General features: G+C 32.9%; 1 protein-coding gene across 1 annotated transcript; it reads left to right on the top strand.

The window, feature by feature from the left end:
* Positions 1-1,969: 1,969 nt before the first annotated feature.
* LOC123654293 (pancreatic lipase-related protein 2) lies at positions 1,970-12,348 on the top strand. Its single transcript, XM_045590207.1, has 11 exons — positions 1,970-2,111; positions 2,334-2,451; positions 6,555-6,702; positions 6,957-7,118; positions 7,356-7,451; positions 7,892-8,039; positions 8,544-8,770; positions 9,696-9,861; positions 10,300-10,438; positions 11,180-11,371; positions 12,155-12,348. Exons 1-11 carry the CDS (start codon positions 2,009-2,011, stop codon positions 12,237-12,239), a joined length of 1,584 nt encoding a protein of 527 aa, XP_045446163.1. The 5' UTR covers positions 1,970-2,008; the 3' UTR covers positions 12,240-12,348.
* The last annotated feature ends 2,897 nt before the right edge of the window (positions 12,349-15,245 follow it).

Raw genomic sequence — 15,245 nt, 5'->3', positions numbered from 1 at the left:
TCGCCGCTTTATATAATGTCCCAGTGTGATTGATATTTTCGGAGTTTGCATATGATAAAAGCACAAATTCTTAAATTATGTGTAAACTATAAAACAGTGGTAGTTATTATAGATGCGTTAAAGAATAAAAAAAAATCATAACTAAGCCGTAATTCATGATGATCATCATCATTATCATCATTACAGCCTATACAGTCCACTGCTGGACATAGGCCTCCACAAGTTTACGCCAAAATAACGTGAACTCATGTGTTTTGCCCATAGTCACCACGCTGGGCAGGCGGGTTGGTAATCGCAGTACTGGCTTTGTCGCACCGAAGACGCTGCTGCCCGTCTTCGGCCTGTGTAGTTCAAAGCCAGCAGTTGGATGGTTATCCCGTCATCGGTCGGCTTCTTAAGTTCCAAGGTGGTTGTGGAACCCTGTTATCCCTTAGTCGCCTCTTACGACACCCACGGGAAGAGAGGGGTGGCTAAATTCTTTAGTGCCGTAGCCACACAGCACTTGCCGTAAATTGCCGTAATTGCGCTTGAATTATTGCAAGTTAACCGTTTACCTTATTCGATAATAACATTTCCATCTCATATACGAGCTTATTGGGCGGAGGTTTTGGGTTCGATTCCCACCCCGAGTCTGGGTGTAATATAATATTTATATATGTATGTGTGTATTATTTATAAGTATGTTTGTCGAAGAAAAAAAAATACACTCGAATTGAGAACCTCCTTCTTTTTTGGAAGTCGGTTAAAAAGAAAATATGTAGCTATACCAGTCGGCTGTTACCTATAACATAAGCATTAAGTTGCTTACTTAAGGAACAGACGACTGTGTGTGTATTGTGTAGATATTTATTTATTTATTATTATTTATATACGAGCTTCCTCCCAAAGTATAAAAATAATTTTTTTGATTCATTAAATTGTATTTATTTTTCCGATTTATTTTTTCTGTTATACGTGCACGTTATTAATAAGGTAATTAATTATATATTTTACAGAGCTTAATGACAATCTAAGGCCACAGTAGGTATGGACCACTTAGATTAATGAAGATTATTGGGAATTGCAATAAAACATTAGGTACTACTTATATTAGAGTATTTTAAAGCGGCAGTGATGTCATTTGCCTCTTGTCATCTTCTCATATTTCCCACGCATTTCATTTATCTCTTGAGATGTTCACGTCTATCAGGACAAATTGTGGTCAACGAAGGAATATAAAGTATTTCTGTTTATTAGAAATAATGATTTAGTTGTTTATGTTGCTCAAGTTTTATTTTTTAAGAATTTATCTCATTACAAAGTCCATCGGTTTAGTTAATTATAAAGGCTATCGTTATTTACTTTTTGAAGTATATTTTAGATTATTTATGCGTATTTAACATTTTATTTAATTAAAATGTCATTGAAAATATTTCGATAGCTGTTATTAAGAATGTTGGTATCATAAAAATTTCGGATTTGTTATTGTTTGTAAATTATTAGTTATGAAAATTTGTATTAGTCAGTATGTTTGTTTATTATATTATTATTTCGCCATATAATTTATCATCTTGTCTAAACGTTTATTAGAGGGTAGATAAAATCGGTGCATTGATGATTAGATCGAAGCCGTATTACTTATACATTGAGATCATTAGTATTCTATTCACAATCGGGCAGACAGTTCGTGCGTCAATAGCATTTAACAAATAATCGAGTAATGATAACGTCGTAACCCCTCTTATCGGCATATCCCGGAACGTCTGCAAACTACCAGCAATGCGGATCTATTAGTCCACGTTATGTACCGAAGGAGGTTGTCTTGTATATATGTACTATTTAAACGAAAGACGCCTTGAAAATAATTCATTTGATACCCAACAGCTATTGGTGGTACGGTTTGATACACACTAGAATTAAATTTCATTACTGATACGTTTGATAAAGTACAGTGACACAGGCACGTGGATCGAATTTCGATTTCGTTTAACATTGTTTCAATAAACACTGGACGGGCTGACGTTTCAAAATGCTTAATAAAACGAGCGCAACTTTAATGTTGCAAACTATAATGGTGTTGATGGAAAAACAGAATACGACTGGTGTCACCAATTTTCCTAGCACGTTTTACGGTTAGTTTATTTCATGTTACAATTGTTTCGTTAATTACTAATATTACATATGGTAACAGATTTAATAAATTACTTAAGTTTTTTTTTATCGTAAACTAATTATGGATATTAATATTGTTCCATTATTTTTGGTCTCATTTGTTCAGTAAGAAATAAAATAAAAAAATTAATTAATGCAACATTTATATTGTGTTAAACTAAAAATTTATTTCTTTTGTTAAGAGGACGCTGAGCTGGAACGATGTTTCAGCCCGTACGGCTGCTTTTCGAAAGCTTACCCGTGGACCGAACATCGTCCTGACAACTATTTTCCCGTTTCTCCTGAGACGTTGGGCGTGAGGTGAGTATATAAAAATATTTTCGTTGTATATTTTGAAGTTTTAGCTGTGTGTTACAGTTTTATTTGCGTTAATCTTGACTAATATTTCGAAATAAAATGCACGCTTATTTTTTATTTAATTTTCGTAACAACATACCGAGTTTCATCGTAGTGTTCAATAGTGATAATAATATATATATTATTAGCTGATCAGGCAAACGTTGTTCTGCTACACAAATAGGGACATCATCATCACCTATGATTATAAAAATAGACCAAGACCTATTTTTATTCTTACCAAATAAACATACACCATTTTTTTAAAGTAAAATTAGTCAAGCTGTTGCTTTGAGAGAGACCTTAAGTATTGTCCATTCCTTGTACGTTAAGCGAATTTAAACTTTTGAGCTAGACAGACAGTACGGCACGCAACAACTATAAAAAAGACGGCGCATTGCTAGAAGACTTTTGTCTTCAAACATTGCGGAATCTCCCAAAGTGAAGTATAGACGACAGTCTGCCAAACGCCGCCCAGCCCAACCGAACCCTCTTATCGGCTTTCTTCTCGAGGTTGTTTCGGCCAAGCTCAATTGTATGGCCTGAGTGGAAATAATCCTAAACAACTTCTAGAAGAAACCATCGTCCGATACCGGTTTCGGTATGACTTCGTTTTTAAACATACCTTTCGTTTGTTCAAATTTATACCGAGACCGACTTGATCGAAGGACTCGTTTAGGCCGTCCAGCATTTTGCTCCGCTCCTCTAACGATTCCGCAAAGATGACGATATCGTCGGCGAAACAAAAGGGAGAAATGTATTTGACGTTGACATTGATGCCTCTAAGATCTTAAAGATATCCTCCATCACAGTGGTAAACAGTTTCGGTGATATTATGTCTCCCTGTCTTACCTTGCGACGAAGGAATATAGGTCTTGTTCGCTTTTCTTAGATATGGGTGGTCATCGTCACCGCGTCAGTGCCTCGATATATCGCTAGTCGATATGACATGTCTTATAGAGTCCAGGACAGCCCAGGTATCGACAGAGTCGAAGACTTTCTCATAGTCCACAAATTCCATACACAGCGGCTGATTATTTTCTTCGTCTTTGGTATAATCTGGCGAACAGTATGGATGTGGTGTATGGTGTTGTAGCCATTGCGAAAACCAGTGTGTTCCAATGGTTGGAATTCGTCGAGTCTTCTGGCGAGACGATTCGTAATGACCCTTGAAAACAGATAATAGACGTGGCTCAGAAGTGAGATCGGTCTGTAATTCTTCAAGAGAGACTTATCGCCTTTCATGTAGAACAGCACCATCGTACTCCTGGACCACGCCTCTGGCATATGCCCGTGGATGACGACGTTAAAGAGCGTCGCCAAGGTTTTTAGAAGCTTAGTCGTAACTCCGTTATATCCCGGGGCCCTCCCGTTTTTAAGCAGCTCGAGCGCCGCACTTACCTCGTCAATGCCGTCTCGTCAAACTCATCAATATCTTTCATTCATACTAATAATAAGTGGTATGCTCCAAGTATACTACTTATACCTACATATATATACCTACGTGGTACATACTCTAACCTTAGTATGGAAAACCGCATATAACTGAAACTAGATCTAGCTTTGGTGGTGTGACGTTGTAATTTCTGTCATTCAAATGTTAATTAAGAATAATATTTTTACTGTCCAATAGAAGAATTACAATTATATATCTGTAAATGTTTATAGTATTATGTAATGTTTATTCTATATGACCTGGTGGGTTTTCCCGTATTCCATAGGTTTAAAATAATATATTTGTGTCACATTAAAAAATAAATATTGAACATTATGCGTGGTTTATTACCAACTGAGAATTTATTCGAGTTAAAAGAAACATGCTAAGAGTTTACTTAGATTGTCCTATCCATATATGTATGGAGAATAATGAATACTATTTTTGTCAATTCTAAGAGGTCAACAAGTAACTGGTCAGTAACATTAAAAAATTATAAAATTAAGTACCAGACAGTCTATTAGGAATGTATATAGTCTTGATTGTAATCTAAATCAAGTTCCAATATGCATGTATATCACACAGTCTATATTTAAAAAAAAACAGTGTGCTTTAGACCACATGACTGAAGTAAAACTTACGAAACGTAACTGTCTCTCTATCTTCAGTAACTTATAACTTATATCTTCCTCTTCTGTTCGCTTCTCCCGATCACCCTTTTGGTAACGCTCTCGTCACGTATTTACCAGCTTACTCCCCAAGTCAAGCGTGCGTAGTTTTACTTAAAAAAAATGATTCTTTATGCAAAAAACAAAAATTTGGCAGAAATCCTAAAAAAGAGACCTGAGGTTTCGTTGTTAAATAGCATTTCCATGCCGAGCCTATAAATTTTGTATTTTTTGGATGAATTGTATTTTAGAGTTTTTGCTTTCGTCCAAATTGTTTATTACTTCAGGTCTACACGAATGCATACCTATGCTTAAATGGCAATGTTTGTTACGATATGAAGTTTGGACATTTACTACAATTTCACCCTAAACTTACTGACCATTTATGTTTAATTTAGTAATTACTTAAGTAATTAACTAGTAATTAATTGCCGCTTAAGAAATTGGCGATTACTAAACAAATTGATCTGTGATAACTCATGCCGCTTTTTGTCCCGGAATCACAAAGAGATTACAAGCGTAAAACACGAGTGAAACAGCGCAGGTCATTTTTGTTATTTATATGAGATCAAATTTGCTTTGGTTTCATTCTAGAAAAGAGGGTGTGTCTTTTACTCGCGATGATGTCACTCATTAGACATACATACAAAGATAAATCTTGTTTATTTCGAACAAGCCGTCAATCATAAGAACCTTGATAAGACCTTTTTAATTAGTTATTATTTTATCATCCAAGTAACGAATATATGTTGCACATGCGCATCATTCTAGTCTAGCTTATATAGAAGATACTAACTACTTTCAATTTATTGCTGAACTACCTATAATAAAATTTTACTAAACAAAAATCTAGAATTATAAATTTTGTTTTAAAGTGTATTCGCTTGTCGAGATACTTGTTGTATTTTTTACAAGAAAAAATATATGGCTCAAAAATTTAACTTAGACTGGCTTACTATATACTGTAATAACTAATTAATACGTGAAGCAAAAACTTTGTACCTCTTTACGAAAATTGCGGTGATAAAAAAAAAAAAACATTACACAAACTACCACCTATTTGACACTCACACGCATATATATATATATATATATATATATATATATATATATATATATATATATATATATTCTTTTAATGATCAAACTTATAATTTAAATTAATTATGGTCGAATTTCGACCACTAGGTGACTAGTAGCTTGAATTATAACTTTTGACGCGCTTTAGCGATTGTATTTTGGTACATATTATAAGACGTCTCGTATCCATAAGAGTTTATATTCATATATATTTATTATCAGTTATTAATACTTGACATACCATTGATTGAGATGAATTTTATAGTCGCTTTAAACGTTCAAAGTGCAGCGTTTCTAAAAATATGATTACACAGTTCAAAGCGATAACAGTCGGGGGGCTCGGCCGTGACACCGATGAAAGACTAAACAAATTAATGTTTGTCTCATAATTGCATTATGCCGTTTCATTATCCTTGAATAAACAAAGTTTGAAATTTTGTTTGTGATATTTTTTATCACTGAATCGAAAGCAATAAAAACCTTTGCACCCTACGAACTTGATGAGAGGATCTTCAAAGTTAATCCTTATAATAACATTTATTTACTAAGTGACCCAGCAAACGTTGTTTAGATATATATAGTATTAAGACCCTTAGTCCACCCCCCTGTAACATAGTAGTATGAAAAATAGATGTTGGCCGATTCTCAGACCAAGCCGATATGCACACAAAATTTCATTGTGACGCGAGAATTTTATATATAAGATTTGCTGCTGTTCTGCTTATCAGTAACGACATTCATTACATTTTTGTTTTGCAATTGATTGAGCAATTGTTTGTATCGTCGATGAAAAAAATTTAGTCTGATGAGCATAAAAATAATTTCCTGGAAATTATTTTATCAACAACTTACAAGAATTATTTTGTTATTGTTGTTTGTCGCAGATATGCAGTGTTTACGAGACGAAATAGAAAAATACCCGTGTTGTTAGAAGCAAAGGACACAACAAAAATACTTAATGCTAATCTGGATGCAAGAGGTCCTTTTTATTTTATTTCACATGGATTTTTGGAAGGTGGACATAAACACTGGGTAAGATGTAGATTAATTTGTTTTTTTTTTAAATAGTTTGTTTATTTTTGGTAAATTCAAGTGATCCCTATTGCAAAAATATCGATAAAACTATACATGGTTTTTGTAATGGGTTCGTTATGTTTTTATTAAATTTTATTTCATTACAATAAAGTTGATACACGTTGTGGCTATAATTGTTATCTTCAGATTTCCTAATAAAAATAACTTAGTAAATTTGCTCTAGCGTTATTTTAATCGGCTTATTATTTTAGATACAAAATATGGCGGATGCTCTTCTTAACTTAGAAGGTAACGATGCAGCAACAGTCGTTGTGGTTGATTGGCGGAGGGGTTCCCAGCCTCCTTATGGCCAGGCGGTTGCTAACATTAGACTTGTTGGCGCTATGACTGCTCACCTTATACACAATATTTATGTAAGTATTGTTTTTTTTTCAGAAATGTAATTTAAGACATGCATACGATTTTCAAGCGATTTTGATTGATTGATTTTTCATGATTTGATTTGAATTTTTCATCGTTACTGTCGACTTTGTTGTTCTATTTTAATTTTTTATCTATTTTATATAATTTAATTTACTTTTTGTTTTACAATAAGAGCCGACCTTAAAGTTGAATATTATCATTGATCTATAATTTTATTTATGTTATAGGATGCGCTACAGTTATCAGATTTAGACAATTTCCACTTCATTGGACATTCGTTGGGTGCCCATTTAGGTGGTTATTGTGGGCATGCATTGCAAAAGGTAAGCTTCTAAACAGTAACTGCAGATAATTCTTTGATATGATCTTAATTTTTTTCGAAACATTTTTAATCGAATATCATCATTACAGCCTATCACAGTCCACTGCTGGACATAGGCCTCCATAAGTTTACGCCAAAAATAGCGTGAACTCATGTGTTTTGCCCATAGTCACCACGCTGGGCAGGCGGGTTGGTGACCGCAGGACTGGCTTTGTCGCACCGAAGACGCTGCTGCCCGTCTTCGGCCTGTGTATTTCAAAGCTAGCAGTTGGATGGTTATCCCGCCATCGGTCGGCTTTTTAAGTTCCAATGTGGTAGTGGAACTGTGTTATCCCTTAGTCGCCTCTTACGACACCCACGGGAAGAGAGGGGGTGGCTAAATTCTTTAGTACCGTAGCCACACAGTACGAATAATTCTAAATGAATACTTATTGTTTTCAGAAATTTAATTTAAAATTGGGACGGATTACGGGATTAGACCCCGCGGCGCCTTACTTCAGTTATACGGTTACTTTAGTACGTTTGGACAGATCGGACGCGAAATATGTTGATATTATACACAGCAATGCTGTACCCTTATATTTCTCAGGTAAATAAAATGAGGTCTTTGAATTTTAATTTTACACAGCTTTTCTATTAATTTTTATAGTTGCTAAACTTTTTCTCGTTTGTGCCTGAGTTAAGCTTCGATACACTTTAGATTGACTTTTATTTTGCTTCTTCATTAATATGATTAGTATTTCGTAGAGTGATATTAATTGACTAAGAAATCTGACACAAATATCTACAGCTTGGTATACTCTGTAGAACTATAACTAGAAAATTAAGTTTAGACAAAAATAAAAATTATCCTTATCCAAATTGGCTTCAAAAGCAAATTCGAATTGTCATTTTTCAAATTAAAAATTTAATTATTTTTGAGAGTGAAGCTACCACTGGTTTGGAATACAGACTCTGCGGAGAAGAAAAATACAAATAATTTATATATAAATAAATATACATATTATACCTATACCCGCGGCGGGAATCGAACCTAAACTGCGCCAACGGGCTACTCGAACATATATATAGTATTTCTATGATTTCTTTACAGGTTTCGGTATATCAGAACCAATTGGTCATGTAGATTTTTACCCTAATGGAGGTTCGATACAGCCGGGCTGTAAGAACGACGGATCTGCAAACGAGGGAATAAGCAACGATATGTACTTGCAAGTAGTTAAATACGTTAGTTGTAACCACGAGAGGAGTTACGAATTGTTTACTGAAAGCGTGGCGCCATCTTGTCCTTTCATGGCCATACAGTGTAAATCCTATGAGGTGAGATTATTTTTATGGTAATTTCTAGAATGATCGTATATAATCTGTATCTGTTCGATTCGTTCAATATGTGGTATTGGCGTTTGCACTTGTGTAATGTTTGTTTTTCTGAATTCCAAACATAGGAGTAAATCCTACTAGGAATAAGAATTTTATTAATTACAAGCTGACCCAGCAAACGTTGTTTTGCCATATATATTCTTAACCCCCTTAATCACCCCTCCATTCTTAAACTTACCCGCTATGCACACAAAATTTCATAAAAATCGATCTAGCCGTTTCGGGGGAATATGGTAACTAACATTATGACACGAGAATTTTGTATATAGGTAAGACTAGCTGTGCCTGCGACTACGTCCGCGCATTGGGTAGTTCAACGTGATTTTTTAAATTGACATAACTTTTTTATTTATGAACCGATTGACATGAAACAAGCGCTATATGTTAAGTGAAGCCTATCACAATATATTAGTGAAAACAACGTCTAAAGCCGTTTCTGAAATTAGCGCACAGACAAACATTCTAACAATCATTGGTTTGTATGCTATTTGCGTTGATAAAGGTCCCAATGATGATTTTTCTCATATACAGACATGTACAGACAGCGATCCGTTACATTTTTATTATATGTATTGTTAAAGCGCATTTTTTGTTTTTGTTTGTTCTCGTGAAAAGAAGATTAGTAATTCAAATTAAGCATTTTAGAACTAATTATTCAGCGGTCGCAGTTTGGATTTAAACCCTCGATTGTATTTTTGTCATCGCTAATTATATTCTAAATAAAAATAAGTAAGTAGGATTAAGTACCGAGTTGTTAAACAGAAATGTGGACATTAAAAAGGCTGTTTATTTACCAGAATCAAACGAAATTTACTTTAAAGTTTGTAAAATTATTTAAGATATTTTGTTTATTTTTTATTTATAGGCATTCTTAGACGGAAACTGTACGACATGTAGTAATAAACACCTATGCATCCCGATGGGCTTTCACTCTCAGAATGTGTACAAAAACCTTCAGACAGGAGGCCTTGTTGATTCAAACACGAATATTGCATTATATTCATTAACTGGAGGTTCAAAACCTTTTTGCAGTAAGTTGAAATATTAACTAAACTAGTAAATTATTTAACTCCACCTGCTTCTTAGTTTGACAGTTGTCAATTTGATTGACATTTGTTATGCGTATTCCGATCTTTTGAGTAGCGACATTTGGCTAAAGCGGCATAAATTCCTTTAAAAATATTTATTTAACGCAGAAGGATTTTTTCAAATCGGTTTTGTAGATGCTGAGATTTAAGTGATTAAATAAACAAATTTTCGCTTTACAAACATTCATATAGATTATTGTGATATTTTTTTTAAATAGTAACATTTTTTGAAGTAAGCAATGATAATTGTTTTTGATTTAAATTAAAAGAGCATAATGCCATAACGATATTTATTTTTTTCATTGAAATAAAACTCGTTATACTACAACAATCTATAGTTATGACATATAATATAATTAAGTTTCCTACTTAACTTTCCAGGAGTACATTATCAAGTCACATTGAAAGTATCAAATTCAACTGAAAGCAGAGTTCACGGTCCAGATGTTGGTAGAGTTTCTATAACACTTGTTGATAGGAATAACAATAAAAGTGATCACATGTTCATGAACGAAGAACAGTGAGTATATTTTTAATCTGTGAAGTCGGTGACGATTGTTATGTTTGTGAATCACAAAAAAATGAAGCAATAAAAATAAATAAAAATAAATAAAAATAAATAATAATTAAGAAATTTTTTGTAGAACATTCGTGGATTCCACATTGCAAAAAATTCCCACAAGATACGAACATGCATGGGGAAAAACCGTGGAGAAAAATCCTAATTAATTATTTTACTATCTTATCTTACCTCTACGCTTTCTCGACGCATAGTGAAAGACTGTTTACACTTTACTAGATTAACAATAATGTTACTACTAAGAAATACTAATGAGTGTTACCAGTGTTATATTCAAACAATTTACTCTAAAACGTAGTTTAAAGTTCATCTGAATATATATATTTTTTGTATCTTATTTAAAAATAACTGTTTGTTTATTATGACTATACGGTCGATTAAAATACGTTTGTATATACACGGAACTAAGTTATCTTTGTTTATACAATTTTCATTATCGTTAAGTTTTGCATAGTAAAGATGTATCGATATAATTAATTGTTTTGACGTCAATATCTCAATATGTACGTCTTAGTTTTATGTACGACTTTTAATACTTTATCACATTAAAAATATAAACAGTTTAAAATTCTTGAATAATAGATTATACGCGTCATCAAAATTAATAACTGTAAAGCTATGCACAATTACAAAATTTATTTGTTAAAAATAATCTATATAATCTTTGTTTTTTTTTTACAGGAAATACTACAGGCCAGGAGATTTAGATACTAAACTAATGTCATTTAAGGACACAGGACTTCCACCCCTATCAGTTATTGTTGAATGGAAATATGAAACGAATCTTCTAAATCCAATAACCTGGAGATTGCTTAAATCATCCAGCATTTATATTGAATACATTAAAATATCATCAATCGAATATAACACTGAGTGAGTACCTATAAGTATTATAATAATTTTTTCGTATACAAAAAACTTTTTTCTTTTTATTCAGTAACTTTGTTATTTGATTTAATAAATAAACGTTGGGGTTGGATTTAGAATCGTTTGGTACGAATATAAGAGTGAAAAGGGGCGAGGGGAATGGGTGAGTTACCCTCCCCCCCACCATACCACTCGCTATACAAGGTAATGCACCATTCTTAAAAAAAAAACAAATCCTATAGACTTAACCTCAAAGCTAGGCCGTTTATCGATTTTAAGGGCGAAGGGTCTCCATGTTCCAAAGCGCCGGAGACGTCAGGGAACGAAATTATGTCGATGAATGGTCTAACTTTGACGTTAGGTCTATGAGTTTTTTTTTTCATGAGACTCCTTTTCGCCCTTAATTCATTCCAAACGATTCTAAATTTCAATCAAACGTTGCATTTAAAAATAGAACAAAAAAGGATTTGATGAGTAACTAACTAGCTTTACCCATTTTCTCAACACATCATTTTTTAATTTTCGACCTCTGTACGATGTTGAAAGCGATCCCCACTCTATCGCCGAACGCTCCATATCCGTGCTGATACCTATCATATGTACAAAAATTCTTTTGGTGCAAAATTTGACAGTATGATAGATTAATTAATAAAAATAAAATTCTAGTTTAAAATATTTTATGCATAAAAACTGCAGAGCAGCAGTAACAGACTAGAGAAATACATATTATATAATTAAGTAGTCCATTCAGGGTTTTTTAATAATTTGCTCTTTGTTTTTCTTTTTCAGTATCACCGTTTGTCCGAAACAAAAAAAGCCTGTTGTTGCGAATCTACCAACAGTTATGAAAACCAAATATTGTGATTTAACATAATGTTATCAGTAATTTTATATGGAGTTGAGACAATGATATCGTGTAATTCTTACATAGTTAGGACGCCTACTGTAACGCTGTAGCGAAAATTAAAAGTATTGTAAAAGTATTTTTTTTTAAATAATTTAGATTCATTTTTATGTTATCAATATGATTGTTATTAATAAGATGTTACTTTTATGTATATAATTAATATTAATTAAATATTTAAGTTAAAGTGTAAATAAATAACTCATAAAGTTAACCACTGGAAATTTTCTTTTGTCTTTGCAAATTTACTATATTAAAAACGTATTTAGGTTAATCTTATAAATGCGGTTAAAAAAAATTAAGCCAGATTTAACAAATGATATTGTTAATTTTCCTTTGAACCATTAGAGTAAATAGGTATTATTTCAAAATTTAGAAGTCTAATTAATTACAGTAGACTGGTGTAAATATAAAAAAACAAAAGAACTAAAAGAACCCTTGGGATTTTTATTTATAGGTAAATAATATATTTCAGTGCAAAATATTTGAACAACACAAGCGAAAAAGTAAACATGAAGTAATCACATAAATATAATTCATTAAATAAACAAATAAATAACTATGGCAAACATACACAGTATATTTAAATAATTGTGTTTGTTCGCAAACGAAAAAAACCGATTTCAATTACATCGACAAGTAATGCAACGTAGATAGTCTGTGTGCTTAGATCTTAAAAACTACGCAACGGATTTTGATGCGGTTTTCTTTAGTAAATAGAGTAATTCCAGAAGAAGGTTTATATGTATAAAACATGCATAATATATTATATATATAATACAATACAGTAATAATAATAATAATATACTTTATTGTCTATTTAAATAAAAACAAAATTTACATTACAAACAATTATAGTAACAAATTGTGCAACCAGGCGATCTTATTGCTAAAAAGCGATCTTTTCCAGACAACCTGATAATGAAAGGGATATTGCTTTTCAGATGGCCAGGTGGTATATAAATAATAGAAAAAAAATAGAATATATAACAATTATATATACATATACATTATACACATACGTACGCAATAAAATATTAATAAATATAAACATTTACATACACATTAATATATAAATACAGCAATCGTTTAATATATAGCTTCATGGCAAATTTAATGACCTTTTATCAATTGAATGTAGTGAGTTTAAAATAATTTATAGATTGATAGTAGAGGAACACTGATAGTTTTTGCCTTGCGAAGCCGGGGTGGATCGCTAGTTATAGATAATTTTAAAAGTACTCGTCAGATCTCAATTAATTTAAATAAGGCCAAATGGTATCGATCAGCTTTTAATTAAAAAGAGAATCATCAAAGAGTTTTCAGTAAAAACTAAAAAATGTTTTTTTTTTTTACGGAGAGGGTGTACACAGTACAACGAAAACATATTTGTAATATGTTTTAAAATAATCTCTGAAATATACGTAATTATATGTCCAAATTACGACAAATATTTGTACGGTAATACTTTTGTTATGAGTTTAAATCAACCCGTGACATCAATGCCACAAGAATTTAGAAATACTTTTTTTATTTATATAACTAGGTCGGAAAATAATTGTGTTTGCTCGCAAACGAAAAAAAAAACCGACTTCAATTACATCGACAAGTAATACAACGTAGATCGACGAAAAAATAGTCAAGCAACTACGCGTTATCAAAGATTACTCAAAAAATAGTTATCAGATCTCGATAAAATTTGTATATAACCATATGATAAACATCAGCTTTCGATTAAATTAAAAATTATCAAAATCGGTACACCCAGTAAAAATTTATTGCGGATTTTCGAGTGTTTCCCTCGATTTGTCTAGGATCCCATCATCAGATCCTGGTTTCCTTATCATGATATCAAACAAAGGATATCCCCTTTCCAACAAAAAAAGAATTATCAAAATCGATACATCCAGTAGAAAGTTGTGTGGTATAATACAACGTAGGTCGACAAAAAAAGGGTCAAGTAAAAACGCATTATTAGATATAACTCAAAAAGTAGTTGTTAGATCTCAAATAAATTTAAATGGGACCAATTGGCACACAAAACCTTTCGATTAAAACAAAATTTGTCGAAATCGGTCTACCCGGTCAAAAGTTCTGATGTAACATACATAAAAAAAAAAAAAAATACAGTCGAATTGAGAACCTCCTCCTTTTTTGGAAGTCGGTTAACAAGCGTACGGCTCACTTGATGGTAAGCAATTACCGTAGCTTATAGACGTCTGCACCTGTGATCTTCCTTAAAGTCGAGGTACTACTCCAGTCGGGCTGCTTCATATTTTGAGCTAGAAATTTCCCTACCTCAGTTAAATTCTTTACTACTATCAATTATTTAATATAATACTTTACACTACTGATATAAGTAAAGCGTTATATTTATAAGCGTAATATTGTACTAAATTGACTTATCGTACTTTATTCCATCGAAAGTTTGAATACTTGAAAAAATGAGTGTGCTTTAGACCACACGATTGAAGTAAGACTTAAGAAACGAAACTCTCTCTCTCTCTCTCTCTCTCTATCTTCACTATTTACTTATATCTCCCTCTCAGCCTCCGTTCGCCTCGTCCGATCAAACTTTTCGTAACGCTCTCGTTTTGCATTCACCAGCTTACTTCTCAAGTCAAGCGTGCGTAAAGAAGTTTTACTTTATTAAATATTTATTTATATTTTTTCACTCACTTCACTTCAGCCTATGGCAGTCCACTGCTGGACATAGGCCTCCATAAGTTCGCGCCATAAACGGCGCGAACTTATGTGTTTTGCCCATAGTCACCACGCTGGGCAAGCGGGTTGGTGATCGTAGGACTGACTTTGTCGCACCGAAGACGCCGCTGCCCGTCTTCGGCCTGTGTATTTCAAACTAACAGTAGGATGGTAATCCCGCCATCGGTCGGCTTTTTAAGTTCCAAGGTGGTAGTGGAACTGTGTTATCCATTAGTCGCCTCTTACGACATCCACGGGAAAAGAGGGGTGGCT

Source organism: Melitaea cinxia, chromosome 6 (genome assembly GCF_905220565.1).
Source record: "Melitaea cinxia chromosome 6, ilMelCinx1.1, whole genome shotgun sequence".
Classification (NCBI taxonomy): domain Eukaryota; kingdom Metazoa; phylum Arthropoda; class Insecta; order Lepidoptera; family Nymphalidae; genus Melitaea; species Melitaea cinxia.
Note: the sequence above shows the minus strand (reverse complement) of the source record. Positions and strands in the feature narration are given on the sequence as shown.

Bases quoted from the DNA above. Each gene is read 5' to 3' on its own strand.
- LOC123654293 (XM_045590207.1), top strand. From the start codon at position 2,009: ATGCTTAATAAAACGAGCGCAACTTTAATGTTGCAAACTATAATGGTG. The intron at 9,862-10,299 runs GTAAGTTGAAAT...TTAACTTTCCAG, and splicing joins AGGTTCAAAACCTTTTTGCA to GAGTACATTATCAAGTCACA. The intron at 11,372-12,154 runs GTGAGTACCTAT...TTTCTTTTTCAG, and splicing joins TCAATCGAATATAACACTGA to TATCACCGTTTGTCCGAAAC.